Source organism: Corvus brachyrhynchos, unplaced genomic scaffold (assembly GCF_000691975.1).
Source record: "Corvus brachyrhynchos isolate BGI_N302 unplaced genomic scaffold, ASM69197v1 scaffold1, whole genome shotgun sequence".
NCBI lineage: Eukaryota > Metazoa > Chordata > Aves > Passeriformes > Corvidae > Corvus > Corvus brachyrhynchos.
The window spans coordinates 5,687,714-5,707,404 of NW_008237222.1; the positions used below are offsets into that span (position 1 = coordinate 5,687,714).

At 39.9% G+C, this 19,691-nt stretch overlaps 1 protein-coding gene across 1 annotated transcript; it reads right to left on the minus strand.

Annotated features, from left to right (window-relative positions):
- Nucleotides 1–9,694: 9,694 nt before the first annotated feature.
- On the minus strand, nucleotides 9,695–16,527 carry LOC103612137 (serine protease inhibitor 2.1). The gene is made up of 5 exons (XM_008629731.2): nucleotides 16,424–16,527; nucleotides 13,017–13,679; nucleotides 11,870–12,140; nucleotides 11,085–11,232; nucleotides 9,695–10,263 (listed from the first exon to the last, which is right to left on the minus strand). Exons 2-5 carry the CDS (start codon nucleotides 13,660–13,662, stop codon nucleotides 10,069–10,071), a joined length of 1,260 nt encoding a protein of 419 aa, XP_008627953.1. The 5' UTR covers nucleotides 13,663–13,679; nucleotides 16,424–16,527; the 3' UTR covers nucleotides 9,695–10,068.
- Between the last annotated feature and the right edge of the window lie 3,164 nt (nucleotides 16,528–19,691).

The following is a 19,691-nucleotide window of genomic DNA, read 5'->3' on the forward strand; positions in this document are numbered from 1 at the left end:
CTTCCTCATTTTGAATTCAGCAGTGCTAATCTTTTTGCACACTAACCTAGGGGCTGGAATACCTAATTACTTGATCTGGATACAAGACCCTCAAACCATTCTACTTGAGACAATCAGACCCAAGTCACTCACTTGGCTCATATTCAGGCTGCAAGAGGTTGACAAGAAAGTGACGGGAAAGACAATTCACAGCTTTCCTTCTGAGGATCTTCTGCTTAAAGATCAAATGAAATATAAAACTACTTCTGTGATGTGTAGGTAATTGTGTGTTTAACTGTATGTGTTTTCACCTATCTGTGAAAGACACATATGTAAATACACACATCTCTAAGTATTCATAGTAGTGGAAAAAGATCATCTAGTAAGTGTGATGTGTTAATGTAATAATACATGCACAAGTCTGGCAGACAGGAAACTTGGGTTGCCCTCCGAGAACAATTCAAATAGAAGAAGAAACAAAGGCCCTAGGAATTGTTTTTGAAAATGATAACTGATTGAAGAAGATGTGGAATTGTCATTAATTTTAGTCATTTGAGCAGTGTGTGAGTAGTTCCACTAAAGAGAATCATTACCTTTGTTAAATCAGAACCTGTGGCAATAATAATTTATATGTAATGATTTGAACTAAAAAAAAAAAAAAACAAGAAATGCTATCTCAAATTACTTGAGATATTTTGATAACACAACAATAACCTCAAAACATTTTTAAGAGCTTTGAAGAATTGCACATTTGGTAGATTTTATATGCAACTGTTTTAAACCTTTTTTTTTCTAAAACCTAGTAAAAATGAGGGTGTTCTTTTCCATCCTGATATGAAGTAATATAAAGGGGCATATACTTTTCTGATGACAGATTCTCTGAGAGAGTTAATGTCTCTCAGCCTGAGTATTTACAGCCTAATCAACTTATTTCATCGTCTTACTTTTAATATACTATTTTATCATTTAATTTATATCTGAAAGTGATTCTCAGGTTTACTATATTTTTACATCACTTAATATTAGAATGGAAAAAAAATTCGAATTGCACTTGTTCCTCATGCATGGAGAGCACTTTCTGGGGAGAATGCCAATGTAGTGGAAGTACACAACACGTTGCTTCCTGGAGCCCAAAACAGGGAGTCTGGCCATCTCACCTGGGTAAGCACAGGTCTTTTCCAACCTTTCCTATTGTATTAGCTCAATTTTCCCTCAATAGGAAAAGCCTGAGGGTGGCAGTGTAAGAGATGGTTGAGAGGTCAAGGACTTTTCTTTATTGTGTCTTGTCTTTATCCCATTAGGGTTGGGCCTAAACAGTCTCCACAGAAAGTGCTCTCAGCCCAGGTCTGTCATTCAGGGGAGCACCAGTATGAGATACATGAGGAACAAACACAAGTTGCTTCACCCTTCATCATCCACAGAGCATTTGAAATGCAAAACTTAGTCCCTTCTTCCTTGTGTCAAGAAAAGCATTGACAAAGAAAGATGAACATGCTGCGGAGGAACCCCCTTGCTCTTCCCTGTAAGTTCCCATTTCAAACTCTTCCCCATTCCCCATCTGCCTCCAAACAAGTGCCCTACATTTGCACCTTGGTCCTGCCTTTCCTTGGTCCACCAGCGATCTGGGTTCCCTGAAAGAGGGGTTGCTTAGCAGGGGTTACTCTTGAGGAATATATAACAGACACAGCATGAAATAGAAAAGTAATGTATCTACACAGGATGTTTATGGTTTATAGGCTGCATTGTGGATAAAAATACATCTTTTGACAAAAAGCCATACTGATCATCTGGAATTTGTGTCAGGAACACATGAGGAACAAGTAGCGTGCTGGTACACCTTTGGAATTGCAGCATCACCCTGCAATGTGCCACTCCACATACACTGTCTGTGTGTGCAGAACCATCGCTTTTTACTGGCGTAGAACTTGGCTCCTACATGCTTTGTGTGATGGTCTGTTGTCCTGGCACCAGATGTGGTAATAGAACACAATCTCCCTTTTGCCCAGTCTCTGACACAAATCAGTTTTGCCTTCTTTATGCTCTCTAAGTTGTCTCTTTTCAAGGCTGAAAATCTTTTACCTCCAACAGGAGTTGTTCCAGAGCTTTGATTAACCTGACCATTTCTTCTGAAGATGTAATAGTTCTCATTTATCCTTCTGTTATTATAGGACCATGTTTGGATGGCCCAGAGATTTAGATGATTTGCTATACAATTAGCTCTTTTATCTTTCCCAGTAATTCCTAATATTCAATTTCTAATATTTAATTTGCCTCCTCCCCCACCACTACTGAGCTGATCTGTATATGCAATACCCACCAGAACACCAAAACATCAATCCTATGAACAGCGGTCAGTTCAAGTGCAGCATTTCACCAAACCTGCAGCTAAAACTTAGCAAGAAAATCAGAGTCCATAACAACACAATAACAACCCAGAAAGCTGCTGTTCTTTTGGGTTTGAAAATGAGACAGAATTTGTCATGTCCATTCCATTATTTTACCAGGAGATGGTGGCACAGGGCTCCTTTTCCCATAATCCCCAGAACTCAGGGCTCCGCACATAACAGTTCTACTTGCAGAAAGCAGTAGAGAAGAATCACACTGAAAGGTTGGCTTCTTGCAAGGATCTCAGTCATAGCTGGGATACTGAAATAGTAACATTTTACTAGTAGACTTTGCCCTGTGGACCTTTTTCTTATTTTGAAATGAAGTTGTCTACCCAGAGAAACCTCTTGGTATGAAATTAAACTTAAATTGGTGTCTTACATTCTTTATTTTTGTGTTGCAAATATGGCTTTAATCAAGCACTAAGAAAATCCCTTATGTAGGTATTTTGGAATTACACTTGAAGTTTTTTGCTTGCAAAGCCAGATAGAAAGCATTAGGGCTAAACTTTGCAAAGTGTTATCATTTGTTATTGTACAACAAATTAATATTGTTGGCTTCAGTGAAGAACCAGAAGGAAGATCAACTAGCTGAATGAATATGTTCAATAAAATGAAATTTATTATATGATTCTATTGCTCACATCTCTTTTCTTAAACAAGTCTTTGAGACTCTAAGATTTTAGAATTTTGGGGATTCTGACAGATCACTGAGGTGGTTTACTGCAGTAACTCCCTTCCCATTTTCAAGGGAGGCAAAATAAGACATTATGCGGATCACAGCATGGCAGGTCAGCACAGTTCCATTTCTGTCAATGACTTACATTAACATGCCTTCACAGGACACTTTAGGATCTAGGATGTACGTACACAGGCTTTCTGTCATGGTTGCTGCACCATCGTTCCCAACATGCCAATCTAGGAGTGTACAGAAGTGCTAGAGCGTATTTGCTTCTATGTGATGCCTCTTCTCAGTCACTTTTGGTACCACTGTGAATATGTCAGGGCTATGACACCCAGCACAATCACAGGCATGGGCACGAGGTGGTAACCTTTGGCTGGGCCACTGATGTTGTGGTGAACCATGACCAACGCCAGGGCCAGGTGGATCAAGTGTACCAAAAGGTCCATTGGTTTGATGCTTCTACAGCCCAAAAGCCTTGAGCATTCAAAAGGCCATGAAAAATGTATAAATCTGTGCCTCACCATTGGCCGCAGTCCTCCCCTCCCCTTATTTCTCATATTTCCAGAGAGTTCTATGTTCTTTGGTTGTTAGTTGGTCCCTGTTATTCCTCCCCACCTACCCCTTCTCCCATTTGCTGTAATTCCTTCTCCCTGCCTCAGTAACACCCCCTGGCTGATGTCCCATTGGTTACTGTGTGTTTTCCATGCCCTGATCGTGGGAGTAAATGACTCCCTGCAAGCCACGTGGCTTCAGCTGCTCTCTGTGGATTTTTCCCTGCAGTAAACCCCTTCCTCCACGAAGGAGTCCCTCTGCTTTTTTCCTACCTCCTTGCACGCCTTCAACACCGGTGGGCAAGATGAACCCGAGCAGGTGCTTCGCCGGCCCTCCCACGCCACGGTCGGTCTCCGTCCGTCCTTGCTCAAGGCAGGCAGAAGATTGCTCGGTGCCCAGGACATCGTGCTAGCCCGCATGAGATCGTAGCACACTGAGACACGAAATGTCTTCAAATTTCACCTGTAAGATTTACCCAAGACTCACAGCCCTCACTTGAAAGATAGAGGAACAGAAAATAGATTCTAGTAACTGTCCCTTGAATATGTAAGTTATGGTATGGCTTTTTTGACGGCTAGAGAATCTGCATTTGTGAGAGCAGCAAACCTAACAGCATTCATACACCTTTTAGGACCTATTGCATCTTTCATATCCTCTGTGCACAGATGTTTTCTCCTGCTCTGATGTTCTTTCCTGGCTGCAACCATTGTATGATGACTATAACACTTAGGTTAGGACTATAACACTTAGGTTACGACTCGATAATCTTGGAGGTCTTTTCCATCCTTAATGATTCTATGATTCTGTGATCTTGTTTTATGTTGTTTTTTTCCTTCCAAACTTTTTGTTCATCAGAGCATCTTCCATGTGCTCTGTTTTTCCTATGTGAAACATAGTAAACAATACAGTCACTTTTCCTGATATTTGCCCAGTACAGACAAAGTCTTCTTCAGACCTTCCATATGAGAATCATATTGTTGTTAACAGTTTTCCAACAATAAAGAATACATTATTGTTTAGTAAAGTAATCAATTATAAGAATTTTTATCCATATGGCTTATGGAAAAGAAACTGAATGCAATAAAAAATAAGAGAAATAAGGACTAATTTGTATAAATAAGGTTCATTCACTTGCAGTAAATTTGTCTCCAGCAGCAGGACTGAACTGAAAAGGTACTTTCATCTTTGAAATTCTTTTTTGCAGGAAACCAGCAAAGTAATTTGCAGCAACATCAGTGTTGAGCTGAGTTTGTGTAACCAGGGTGTTAATCATAATCAAGGACATCTACGTGAAATGGATGAATCATAGTTTTCTTTAAAACTGTTAGTCTTAGGAAAGTTAAAACAGTTAGTGTTGGTAGAGGAAAGTACAATTACCAAATTGTTTAAAAATGGATTCACTTTTATACCTGGGACTGGGAACTTAATGAAGGATATTTCCAGGTCAGTCTTTTGTGGCTAAGAGTTTAAAGGGAATGAATGATATCATACACATGCTGTGTTTACATCTAATGAAAGCAGCCCCATGTGGGTAAGGGCAATGTGCAGAGGAATGTAGTATGAATGGGTAAGATTTGAAGGGTGTGCTACAGGACTCAGAGATACATGGCCCGTAGGTGGTCTTCATGCTTTATTTCCTCTTGATAATTTGCACTTGTTCTAATTCCCACTGCAGTGAATATTTAGAGTTTTCAAGTGAAATGTGCACTTAAGAATGTTTGTGTTTCTCTTGCACTTTTTCTGTGATTGGAAATCCCAGTGCCTCTGTGCTTTGGAGATGACTTGAATGCTGAATTAGGGATTAACACTGTTTTGAGTTTTTTCATACCTCCAAAAGGTAAAAAGACTCATGTCAAAGATGAGCAGCTGGGTTCTCAAAATCCCTGTTCAAAACCTACTCTGCCTGGGAACTATCAAAATCATCTGGTTTTTAAGAGCTTTGTGATTCTCTGCTTGAAATTAGTGTGAGTACAAGGAAAATGCCTGCAACTTTTTTTGCACTGAATCTACTGAAATGTTTAGAACAGGGTTGGTTTACAATCTGTGCGAATTCCCATTTCCTTGCAATAATAGCAGTGATCAAGGACTGTGCAGGGGGGGGAGGGTGGATGTGCCCATTTAAGGCATTCCAGAAACCAGGGCTGAGGCTCAAATTGCATAGCTGGGAAAAAGAAAGTCCAAAGTACTGGTAGCATCTGAATAGCAGAACTTATGTTAGCAATTGGTGGTGCTTCTGTAACTATCCAAATGCTCTGTGCCTTTTGACATTAAGTCAGCACCTCTCCTTACTGCTGAAAGGAATACACTGCATTAGCCCTGCAATCCCACTGCTTCATGATTTGTAACAACATTCTACGCGGACTCTGCCATGCGGCAAAGCAAACAGAGGATTACTGACAGAAGATATCCTGCTATCAAGCAGAGTCCCGCCAGACCATAAACAAGGTCAGACAGAACAAACTTACAGTCTCCCACATGGCTCATAGGCTGCCAGGAGAAGTTTGGCACTTGGGTCTACTAGGGCACAGGTAGGCTGCCTTTCAGGGACCCAGCCCTGTGGGTCTACCTTCCCTCACAGGGGTTCTCAGCTGAGTTACACCCTCTCTAGGCAAGTCCTTTTCCTCATAACTTCCTGTAAGTGTGTCACAGACCCACAGCAGGCCATTTATTTTGGATGTTTATGACAGGTGGTGATCTACTTCACTATAAGCTGTATTATCTCCTTCTGCTGACGGTCACTGCAGGCAGTCAGGTGGATTAGGTTATAAAGGTTACAACTGTTAGCTATAAAGAAGGTCTAGTTTTCTTTCAGGGCTTAGTTTGGATCCAGCTGCCCCATAGGTTGAGAGAATGCATGAGTGGTTACTTTAGAGGAATATGGAAGGGTGTTAATAAAAACATCTACAGATGTATGAGAGACACCATGAAATACACGTGTTTGCCACAGATTGAATACACAGTCCCTAAATGAATATTTTAGTTATTTATGCCTATCAGAATCCTTCCTTTTTGCTCTACCTTTACAACGCTAATAGAATGAGGAGGGTTCCCTATCACATATTAAGACAAAAAAAAGCTACAAGGACAAATGATGCAAAGTAGACCAAGATAGGTTTTCTTGGAATTAGGAAAAAATACTCCATCTCCCTACAAAAGCTTTGCAGAATTGTCCAGTTCCTAAAGAATATAATCAGAATTGTGCTGAGAGTAATATCAGTGAGGTCTGTTCAGTGCCCAGGCTCTATAGATCTTCATACTGTGAACTATAGTCATTTTTCTGATTTTGGTGTATGTTTGGCATAAGATTTATTAGTTTTCTGTTCCGGACCCATCGTCTCCTTCTAGAGGGATTTAGGATGATCCTTATTCCTACCCCTCGTCCCTGACACAACTCAGGTCAACCTGCTGGTCTGGAGCATGAAGTTGCTCAGCTGGAGGAAAACTGTTGAGATGCCCCACAGCTTGGTAGATAACTCCCAAACCAGCTTTCAGAGGTATCCCATTTTATACTTTTGCTAGTAGCAGCCATTCTTCACAGCCCAGTATGGAAACTACCAATGAAGCTCTCATCCTGCCATCTCAAAACCAGAGGCCAGGGAGGTAGATGGGGCAGGAAGTTGCTCCGTGTGTGATTTCCCAAAACTTTTGCTCTGTTCTAGCAACCATGGGATTTTTCCTAAGTTCTTTCCCTTTAGCAACAGGCCAAGAACCTGTTTTTCTGACACCACACTCTGATAAAAATCTTGTGGCTCTGATAAAAATCTCACCATCCTACCTTCTAATCAATCCTGGTGCACAGATTAATCAGGATGAGATCTCACGGGAACTGCTCCCAGGTCCTGTTGAGTTTGTAGAGGCACCACAGGGCAGGCAGCCTCACACCACAGCAAGTTATCTCTGATCTTAACTCTGCAAAAGCCTCTGCTTTGCACAGAGGTGTGGTCTCTCCCAGTCCCCTGAGTGATGCCATCTTGCCTCATGAGGAGCAATAGCTCAGGGCTTCCACCGAGTTCTCGCCACTTGGAGCAAAGGGACTCATACAAGGCAGCAATCTCCAAGTCCCCTGAGTCAGAAGCACAGCTCCCCATACCAATCCATTCTACAAAGACCAGTGGGCCACTGTAAAGCACCTCTGTGTGAGGTGGGCCAAGTTTGGGAGAGCAGGTCAGAAGGCCAGAGAGATGTCAGGGGTGGGGAGCTGGTTTGTTGATTTGGGGCTTGCATTACCTTTGCAGTGCTCACAACACACTGACAGGATCACTGTAGAAATGAGAAGTGTGCATTCAGAAGCCTCATCTTCCTAGGGATGGGGACTCAACTCCACTTGCAAAAAATGTTTCCAGGATCAATACGCAATGGCATGAAAGCAGTGCAGTGAGAGAGCAGCTGTCAAAGTAAGCCTCTCCTTGAGGCAGCAGCTGTGCAATAAATGGTTTGCTATAGAGTTTAGCCCCAGTGCTCCACTGCAGTAAGAGTGGGTGATCTACAGACCCACAACAACAAGAAAGTATTTAGGTATTTCTTGAAAACAGGTTTTACCCAAATAGGCACATAAACAGAGAATGTGAAGAATCACAATTTCTGTATGAGAAAAGTTGTACTCATTTAACAGCATTAAAGACATATTTTACATATATCTATGTTAGTAAAATGGAATGAAAGTGTTTGGTTTTTTAAGAGATTTATAGAATGATACAAGAGACTGGAGTAATTCCGTAATTGATACACTAAAATTACATTATGTATTTTATTGATCAGCCACAATAATTATTCATGAATGACATTTGTCACAGACAATTCTTTGACATTTTATGCTATGCCTAATGTCACTGTCTCTTAAAGTGTTTTTGCTGACCTTGCGGAGTGCAAAGAGGCACTCACAGTAAGAGCTACATCTGAATAAGTCTATTTTTTCAGGGATAATTCTCTTTTTTTTGGTCAATGATTTCTTAAGAGTCCTAGGCAAAGAGTTGGAACATATGAGAAAGAACAGGCTGGTTGAGGGTAAACAACAGCCTAGGCAGCAAAGAGTGATGTAAGGAGGAAAAGACTCTGTAGGGACCAGCTCAGGCGAATACTGGAGAAGATATAGTAGAATTACAAGACTTTATCCCTATTGGGATAAAGCTTTTGGTGAATAACCTGGAACTGAAAGCAGGACAAAACTCCTTAACAGAGAGAATTCACTTTTAAATATAACAAAATACTTTAAGAAAAAGTTATCTTCTGTGGAAAATATGGAAAATGTATTAATAAGTTGAATTGTTGTGGTGGTTTGACCCTGGTTAGATGACAAATGCCCACTAAAGTCATTCCATCACTCCTTTCCTCAACTGGACAATGCAGAGAAAATAAAATGAAAGGTTCATGAGTTGAGATGAGGATAGGGAGAGATCACAAACTGATTACTGTCACAGGCAAAATAGACTTGACTTGGAGAAACTATTTGAATTTATTACCAATCAAAATCAGAGCAGGATAATGAGAAGTAAAAAAAAATCTTAAAAACATCTTTGTCCCAGCTCAGGGAGATGGGCAATAGAGGTTATGGTCAGTTCATCACATGTTGTTTCTGCTGCTGCAGGGAGACGAATCTTTGCCCTGCTCCAGTGTGGGGTCCCTCACACAGGAGACAGTCCTCCACAAACTTCTCCAATGTGAGCCCTTCCCATGGACTACAGTTCTCCATGAACTGCTCCAGTGTGGGTCCCTTCCATAGGATGCAGTCCTTCAGGCACAGGCTGCTTCACCATGGGTCCCCCACGGGGTCACAAGTCCAGCCAGCAAACCTGCTCTAGAGTGGGCTTCTCTCTTCATAGGTCTACAGGCCCTGCCAGGAGCCTGCTCCAGGGTGGGCTTCTCATGGGGTCACAACCTTCTTTTGGACATCCACCTCCTCCATGGGCTGCAGGTGGATCTTTGCTTTGGCACATGAAGCACCTCCTCTCCCTGCTTCTTTGCTGACCTGAGCACCTGCAGAGATGTTCATCTCACAGATTCTCACTCTGCATTCCTCTGGCCTCAATTACTTCTGTGAAATAACTTTATTCCTTTCTTAAATATGTTACCACAGAGGTGTTACTATCATTTCTGATTGGCTCACCCTTCAGCAGCAGCAGATCCATCTTGGAGCCTGCTGGCAATGGCTCTGTCAGATACGGGGGAAGCTTCTGGCAACTTCTTAGTGAAGCCACCCCTAAAGGCCCCCCACAGGCCCCCACTACCAAAACCTTGCCATGCAAACCCAATACAATTATTCAGCTGGGGAAAATGTTACATTTAAAAAGTGTCAGTTGATGGTGATATTTTACAATGCTTTTTGCTTATTAATTTGATAAGGAAATTTCTAATTTACATCTGAATATCCCTCAATCAGAGACTAGTAAGTAGCACTAACTAGCCCAAAACTGCAAACACTGTAACAATTATAACTCATGCCCAACATCATTATGCCAGATAACCGAGCAATTACTCCTTAGTAGGATCAACAATTTTCCCCATGAAAAGTGTGATGCCGGTTTGTTTGTCAGAGATCAAAATAATGAAGGGCCTGTTGACTTTGATGGTACGAGAAGTATAGGAAACTCTGGTAAGGATTATGGCAGTGGCTCCTGCAGCTTCAGTTCCAGACTCATCAACTTCCAGCAGGGCCTTGTGAATTGCCTGCATGGAATAGGAGAAAACACTGTGGTTTATACATGGAACTGGAAGCAGAAGTAAAATAAATTCTGTTCTTATGGAATATTTAGGAGAAGAAAGGAGTAATAGATCCAGTAGATGAAAGTTGATTTTATGATAAATCTCCAACAGTTTGAAACAGGAATATTTTCTATGCCAGGACTGAGCAAGCAGGGGCAAAAATTAGCGTGGACACACTGTAAATGCATTCTCACCAGTGCTGAGTAAAGTGGGATAAAAATACCCCACGTGCAAGCTGGTATATTTTCTTAAATGGTTTGGACTTCTACTAGCAACACTTTCTCTTATTTCAAGGTTAATTAAAGACTTCTATTTAAATGCTAATATGGGGCAGTATTTGACATCTTTAGCATTAAATCATAGCTTAAACTGACACAGTCAAATTCTGCTTCTGCAAACTGAAGATTTCCTGAAAACTTTGAGAATAATCAAAAATGAGGTATTAATCAACACAAATATCATAATGAACTCCTCATTTGTAGTTTACTTGACACCATTTCATTAAACTATTATATTCCAGTGCCAAGAAGTCATTTAAAATGTTGTCCAATTTTTCTATATATTTAATAGCCAGCTTTTTAATAACAGTATTAAAGTAATAAAAAAGTGAGCCAGCAGATTCTTTCTGCAAAAAAAGTGCAGTTACTGACCAAGCCCCTACATATCATTGTGAGATTTACATATAACTTCAGTAATATAAAGAGGAAAATAAAATCTTTAAAAATCCCAGACACAAATGATCAAAACAACCAACCACCTTCCCATCACCAGCTCTGTCTACTTACTTGTGAAACCTGGAGATCTTGATTGCCACTAATTCCAGACAGATCAGCATTACCTGAGAACACTTCAGTGATGCCCATTTGCTCAAACAGGGTTTTAACATCGTAAGACCCACTAATAGAAAACTTTGGTAACTGCAGATTTAATCTCCTGTTGGTCAAAGGAAACAGAAGAGCAGTGAGCCCTTGCAGCCTCGTTTCAGCCAGCAGGGTGGATAGCACACAACTCAGCGACACTTGAAAGCATTCTTTTGATTGCGAATTTGTTTGATGGTAGCCTTTGTATTCCTTGAGCAATTCTGGCATCCTGAGAGATGCACCATCTTCTTGTATCTACATTCTCTATTTGATTTTGGGAAAAGGAGCAAATTTCTTCATTGTCGCTCTTTCATCCCAGTGCCACATACGCAGCTAGTAGAGGTTTTGGCTAGAGGGTTACAGAGAGTAAGGAGACTACTAGTGGAAAGCCTAAAGTAAGGGAAAAGGAGGATAAAATCTAAGACACGGTGAAGGAAATGAATCATGTTAACACCATGAAAGAAGAGGAGTCAAAAAGTAGCCAAGCAAGTCTTGAGGCAGCTGTTACAATGCTGTGACCCCTTGTCAGGTCACAGAGCCTGCAGTTTCTTAGTGACTATGCTCTGCTCTGACTCATTTGGAGAATTGCTTAAAACTTCCCTTTATGAAATCAGGACATTATGTCCAGTAGGAGGTGATCTGAAATTGGCATTTTCTCTTAAAAGCAGCGATGTGTCCTCAAATATAGCAATCCATATACCTAGAGTTACCTGGTCACAAGTTTGCTATCCCATTTACAAATAGTTTCCTTGGAGAGAGCATCTTCCACTTGCTTCATCTTTCCATCATCGGGCAGAATAAGCAATGCTCGTGCAGTGCCCTGGTAAGGCAGCTCTACCACCACACAGGAGAGATCCTGGTCATAGTAGCTGTTTGAGATACCATCACGCTGCATCATGTTGACTCTAACAGATGCATTTGTGCTCACAAAAAAATCATCCTCATATGTACGCAAAGGATCAAAAGACTTTTCCCAGGCAGCTAATGGGGAAAAAGAGATGTTGTTGCACTCAAACGTGAAGATCATAAAGAATGACTCATCTATATTAGACCAGAATTAATGTAGGACACTGGAGGTATATTGATGGGAGAAGAGGCTCACTAAATCACTTCAACCTCCTCCATCACACACGGTAAAGCATTTTAGGTGTGCAGTAAGCTCATCATAGTTAGTGTGAGCATGTCATGTCTTGCTGAAGAACAACCAAAGGCTGATGACCATTTGAGAGTCCTTCTTCTACTGTAACCCTGTGTAATGCCTTTTATGCCATTTAAATGCAATCATGTAAGCAATTGGTCACAGGACCTTCTGATGCCTTTTCTGTTAGGCCATGCAAGCTGACTGCACTCAGCCTGGTGGGGAATTCATCAGCAGTTAAAGCGTTTGAGCATATATCACATTTGAGCAAGGCTCCAGAAGCACAGGCCCTCAAGATACTATGTCCCAGGTTTTCATGCAGAGCACCTAGCAGATCTACCATAAAGCTGGGGTCCTTGTGCAAGGATGTCAGTCCACCAAGTCTGACTGTCATGTACAGTCAGCATAGAGATCTTGGACACATCTTTAGTCATTATGGCCTCAGACCAGTGAGACTATGTGGATCCTTGTCTCTGAGGCATCCACTAGTGTGGAACTTCTCTGTCCACAGCTTTCAAGCAAATTGGATCAAAACCAAGAAATCAGTATTTCTCAACAATCAGATACTCTGATCCTGGCCAGATCTAATCTTTACTTCAAAGGTCCTGCATGGTTTAGCTCTTTCCTAAATAGTCATTCTGGTAATAAATCATCAGAAGTTCCCTAAAATTTTATTTTGTATCAAAAAATCTATTGAAATAGTATGTTAAATATCTTACCTTTAAAATAAATATAGTTAACAAGAACCAGTACAGTATTTGGATCAAGATGACCAACTAATTCAGGAATTTTACCCTTGGTTTTCTCCTCTACATATTTATTGATTTGCTTCTTAGCTTCTTCTGGTTTATGAAAATCACTAGGAAAAAAATCTGCTTCATAAAATTGTTTGGTATTTTGTAAAAATGATTCCTGTGGTTCATACCCAGTAGCTGTAAAAAGGGCATTCCCTATATTTAATGTGATATTAACATCAGCACAGTTCAGTACTGACAAAACTTTGTGAAAACTTTCATGTACATCATGTATGCGAGTCTCAGTCAGGTCATCAAAGCCCAGTCCTTCAAAAATCTGAGACAGAGTGGTTGACTTAGCACCAACAGCCAGCATGGCAAAGGCAGTGGAGATGCTCATGGGAGAAAAGAAAACATTTTTATCAGCTTCTTTTGATGTAGCCTGCCTGTAAAATCTAAATACAAAATCGGCATAGTTAGAGCTTTTCTTGTCACAGCTATATGCTAATAAATTTTCTCTTCCATCACGCAGATTAGTATTGTTGACTTCATGGCAAATATCTTCAGGGCAGCAATGGGTTACAGCACAAAGAACAGCAAGGAGTAAACACAGGCACAGGAGACACTTCATCTTCTTTTCAAATTATTCTGTCACAAAATAAACAGTCATTAAATGAGCAGATGGTAATGATTTGCTTGGTAGTAAGAAATAATGAATAGTTTTTTAGCATAAGTGTTACATAGTTCAACTATAAATATCTAATGTACTTAGGATGCTTAAAGTTCTCATGGGCACAATGTCAAATTTATTTAACAAATTCAACCAAATTATAGATTAAAATATCAGGCATAATAAGACCATAATATTTCATGGTAACTGCTCTGAAAAGACAATACTTTTTTCCATTGGCAATGAAAATATAAAGCTACAGTCCATAATAATCTTTATTAACAATGACATTATCTTCCCAAAACACTGTCTCTTATAGGGTACATCTAAACAAACAAATTATTGCGAGGCAAGACAGGGTGTGGGTTTCAAAGACAAATACTCCACAGCATCTGCCCAAACACAATTTGCTAAATGTAAGGAAATATGAGGCAGCTCATTATTCAGTGGAACTGGGGTAAATTCCCTCACTTTCCTCAGGGAAGCAGCTCATGGACAGACAGCTATCATGGATTATCCAGTTCTTGTTAAATTCACATCCCTGTCTGCTTTGTGGTTACTTACTCACATGGCCAGTTACCGGCCACAGCTGCTAAGTGATGGAAGAAGGTCATCTATATGAACTTCAAGGCAAAATTCAAGGCAAAAGCCTGGAGCATCCTGTGTCATGACAGCAGTGCACACAAAGGTGGGCACAATGACATGTGGCAAGCAGCAGGTTTGCATCAGATAATGAGGTGCATGTTTGGAATGAAGGAATCCTCCTTTTGGGGGAGCTGCAACAAGTGCTTGTAACTTCTTAAATGGTGGTTTGCCCCTCACTGTGGGTTAACCTGCATGGGATGTGGGAAGGACCTGGGTCAAAGAGAAAGAGGAGCAGTGATCCCATTTGGAAATCAAAGGACACAGATTAATTCCCTTGGAGATGACAAGTTTCTTCATTATGCTTGTTCTCTTAAAGCTGACATGATATATTTCACACGAGCCCCCTGCTCTCCATAGGAGCTGGGACAAGTCTCTGGTTTACTGAATTCGGTTCCCTGCAGTTCTGGGGAGACATCTCATATAAACCCTCTTCAGAACTGTAACAAGCAATCAATGAAAATAAGCTTTTTGCTCTGGCAGCTTCTGTGTGAAAACATTTCTAGAACTTTTCTACTATCATGGCTCCTCTTCTGGTTTCCAGCCAATACAACCTGTTTGTATTCTTTTCTTTCAGGAATGTATTTTCCCTTGTCCTGCCACAGTAAAATTCTCTTGGTCCTATATTCATTCCTAGATGTGAAAGATGACTGTACATACTATCTAAAGATTTAGAGTTTCTGAGGGCAGCCCAAGTTCAAGGATTCTTAGTGATTAACCAGTTGTTTTGTTTTTGTGTTGATGGTCTTGTTTCCATAACAAACATGTAGATAGCTGTGTGTTCTCATATTTGCTAGGATCTGAGTATGCTGAGTCTGCCTGAGATCAGCCAGGGCCCACTGCAGTGACCCGCAGTAACAAGTGATAACACTAAATTTGAATTTCCTTAAACCAAAAGATGGAGTATGGCCCTAGATAGGCATAAGAGTCAACTATTTGCATCTCTTTTGAGCAGAACTCTGCCTCTTCTTCAGAGACAAAAAAAAAAAAAAAAGGAAAACCCAAACAACACATATGTACTTTGGAAAAAGAGAAGAAATTATATAGTACAAAAGGTGTCTCAAAAGTATTTGATGTTTAATATGTCATAGTCTGTTTTGTTTTAGTTGTTTGAGATATTGCAAACTTACGTGAAAAAGAAAAAAATAATTTTTTCTATCCATGATTACTTCCTATGTCCATACAGAGCTTAATGTAAATTTTAAAGAATTTCTGAAGTAAAGAGTATGGTTTGGAGTTTTTTTCTGCAGCAAGTTTATATTAGGCATGGCTCTGTTTTTAACTTCTGCTGTAACAGATCAGTTAAAAAATTTCTCCTGGTATCATAGCTCTCTACAGAAATCTAAATTAAGTACTTCCATCAAAAACATTGAATATTGTCATCAGGCTTTCCTCACATAATCTTCCCTTTAGAGATGAAAATCACAGTAATTTCAACATTTTGAGATTAGAAAATTTCTGACACCAATATTTTTATTAACATTTCAAAGCTGAAAAAATTGGAGGGGCTTTGTTAAATCTGGAAGTACTTTTTATGCAAAATGGAAGTTCAGAAAATAATTCTCTTCCAGAACACATATTAGTTTGTCTATGGGAATAAAAGGGGCGATTAAATTTAAATTGTGACCTTCCACCCACCCCCTACACTCACCCCAGTCCTAATTAGAGAACCTGGCCTTAGCAATTCAATTGTTGCTTTATAAATTAAGTCACCAGAAGAGTTTTTAAATTGGACCTGGTTGTTCAGTCACTAGTGGGATTATTGTAATTTTAAAATTTTAAGTCACTGTGAAGGCTGTTTCCAACCTGAAAGGTGGTTACATCAGTATTCTCTTTTAACAAGTACTTAATAAGTCCCCATGACTTCAAAGGGTTTTTTAGTTTGATTTCAGTCTAAGCATATTCCCCCAGAACAGCAGGTCCCACTGGTCCCTTGAACGTCTGCTTGGTTAATATTTCATTGCAACATCCAGAACCAAATCACAAGCAGACAAATGAAATTAACCTAATATTAAAATTCCACTGACTGCAGAAAGCATTATTTGCAAGTCTGTAAGAAAAATGCATGTGTAGTACTTACAAAACCAGAAGCCCTGTTGCATTCAGCTGACCATGGTGTTCCCCACGCTGTTACTTATACTGCTACATCATCTTCTGCTTAAGTAGAGATGTTAAACATTACACAGACCTGATAAAAATTAGAGCCAACCAGAAAAAAGGAGGAAACAAAGCAAATATTGATGAAACAGGGTTCGCAAGCATCATCTCTGTTACTCAGCCAAAGAAGCTGATGATCTTCAGCCATTTTGATAGCAGCTGTGACATCCTCTCTGTTGCCTCTGCCCGTGCGGAGGAGCTTAAGTGCAAACGTTATGTGATTAGGACCCTACTGGAAACCGGGAGGTTGTGCCTGGAATCACTGGAAACAGATGCTAACTCTCAATGCCAGAAGTCAGGCTTTCTGTGCCGTGAAGCACACATGGAGCTCACAGCCACATATCACATCAGCTTGGTGCTCTTCCAAAATCTATCCAGAGACAAATCTGCATGATCCTCAGCCTGTATATGGATGACAAAGTAATTGCCTGTACCTTCTCACTCTGTAGCTTAATACCACTGAGAGGGTATATGATAGATACATTTCCATGATGGGTTTTCCACCCTGGCTGATGTGGTCCCTTCATCTATCTCAGTTCTGTGTGCATCTCAGTTACTGCCTCGGGCAGGTGGCGGGAATACAAGTAGCAGGCTGTTTACTCCCACGTGTTTGCATACTGCATGTGTGCACCCACTTCTCATTCTCCTTGCCCTCTCACACACTTTTAAATTGTTCAAAGGAAAACAAGAGCTGCTTCTGTCTTAACTTTTCCCAATAGGAATGAAATGCTGATGGATCAAGATGACTGAATTTTTCCAGTTAACAACAAAGACCGTGATTGAGTGGTGACATGAAAGACATTTCCCCATTAGTGATGACTCTTTTCTTTGTACTTGTTTACTCACATGTGTAATTTTGTTGTTATAAACATAGATAAACATGGAGACAGAACATAGATAAATGTTGTCTGGACACTCCCCTTCTTTGTTTTCCTCTATATTTCTCCCCCTCTCCCCCTTCCCCCCTTCCCTTTTTACTTGTTCCATCTAACTTCGGCTGTAAACGTCACAAACACAGAGATTATTTTACTAATCAAAGCCCAGGTGAATAACAGGTCATTGTGGTCAAGGGCAAACTGTGTTACAAAATGGTTATAAGCCTCTTGTTTTCTCTTTCATTTGTGTGCCTTGTAATTACTGTTTTGTTTTTAATAATGTTAAGCTAACCTTTAACAAGGCATTTCCTTATTATTTCACTATAGCAGCAGAAATAAGGTGCTACAGCAGCTTGAAACTAAACTGAGGAGCAGACAGACACACGCATGCCCGGTTTTTCCACACACTGCCATGAGCCATTACAGTCCCACCTCCCTACTGACCACAGTTTCAACTCTAAGTCATGAAACCATGTCAACCAGCTTCATACTAATCATTTATCTACAGAGCTAGATCTTTTCCTATCCTATTTATTTTTTATAGGAATAAAAGTACAGAATATGGAAATAACCAAACAGATGTGGTTTTTTCCTTCTGATAAAATCACTACGAAGTCTACATTGCCCGAGTCCATGTTACTGTTGTATAGTTCATGCAGATCAGTTTCTATACCACACCCCAGATCACATTTTGACATCTTTAGAAGAAATAGAGCCATATATATATTTCAATTTCATGTATTTGCTAACATCTTGCAAACATCTTATTGACAGTTTGTTTTGTTTTGAGTAGAACATTCCAAAGCAGGTTTAAAGAGTTCTTAATTAACCAGTAGCTGGTATATTCAATGACAAGAGAACCACTCAACTTTCTTGTTATCCTTCTTGTTCTTGTTATCCTTCTACACCTTAGGTAAGGAAATTAGAGTTTTTGTGTCAATTTAGCAACAATAAAAGCTCTTCTGGGATTATGGCTCATAGACACACAAGTTACTTCAAATATCAAAAAAATTTTATACCTATAAACCTATTATGTCATATCTTACACAAAGACTTTTTAGTGTAAAGAATATAGACCACAAGTATATTGACAGAGCAGCAATAAGAAGGAAATGGAGTATGGAATTAGGAAGGAAATGGACATTGCCTTCCCCTCCATTTCCTTGCTGATAGTCTTATGTAATAGTCATTGGGAAGGATCAGGCATTCAGAGTGCAGGGAAAATTGCTAAGATTGGGGATGTATGCATGTCTGGTGAACTATGTTTTTTCTAGTAGGATGAGCTATATAATGAAGAATAAAGGCACAATCTGCTCACGGGGTCATGCCATGCTTTCAATACTTCTTGAAGAATCTCCTCCACTGTCTTGTCAGAAAGACAAAATTCAGTAGTTTGGAAAGGGACTGTGAAATTAGGATGAAATATAGTGTATATGTAGTGAGGAAAACATGCACAAGGAGGAGTAAGTTCTGCTCACAATATGTTTTTTCATTTGAATTAACATCATTCATATGAACTAAGTAGATAACAAGGACGAGAATTTTAAAAAAATTACCAACGGCAATGACCAATAGTGAACATTCATCATAATTCTTCAGCTGGAAAACCAATTCCAGTTGCAAATTATACACAAAATGTAGCAGGTGTGTTACATGTATGGTGCACCAATAACAACTGAACAACTGAACCCCCTATTGCTGCTTCAGTGTGTGCAGGTTGGTGGGTATGACACAGGAACCACAGCCTCCTATAAAAGGGGCAGGAGAGTAGGCAGGTTGCTCCTTAATAACATTAGAAACCTTTATTTAGGCTCCAGAATCTTTCAAAAGAAAGCCAATTTTTCATTATTTCTGCATGCAACAGCTTTACCATGGATTTTCTTTTCAGAATACTTATGTAAGACTAATATTAATAATGAAAGAGCTACCAAGGTTTTAATATCTGGATGATTTCTATCTGGGATATTGTGAAAAAATAGTATGCATTCTACTTTCTTTTCCTTCTAACCACCAAGATAGATGACAAAATAATCTTATTGACCATAAAGATCTCCAATAATATCTTTCACTGGCCAAGTACTGCTCAGGATACTGGACTGATTTCAGGTTGGGATGGACCGCCTAATGAGGGAACTGCTGGACTGAAAATTCGGGATAGATGGCTATTTCTGTTGAGCAGCTTAGTTTTAACCTTGGGAATATCACTAACACTAATAGGCTTCAGTTTTCTCATCTGTAAGATAAAAAAGGCACATCTAACTTCCTCACTGAGATTAGATGGTGTGAAAATAGAAAATTACTTTTAAAGGTCTTAAG

Excerpts from the sequence above, each read along its gene's own strand:
- LOC103612137 (XM_008629731.2), bottom strand. The coding sequence starts at position 13,662 with ATGAAGTGTCTCCTGTGCCTGTGTTTACTCCTTGCTGTTCTTTGTGCT. Across the intron at positions 12,141-13,016 it reads TAACTATATTTATTTTAAAG|CTGCCTGGGAAAAGTCTTTT; the intron begins GTAAGATATTTA and ends TTTCCCCATTAG. Across the intron at positions 10,264-11,084 it reads AAGATCTCCAGGTTTCACAA|GCAATTCACAAGGCCCTGCT; the intron begins GTAAGTAGACAG and ends TATTCCATGCAG.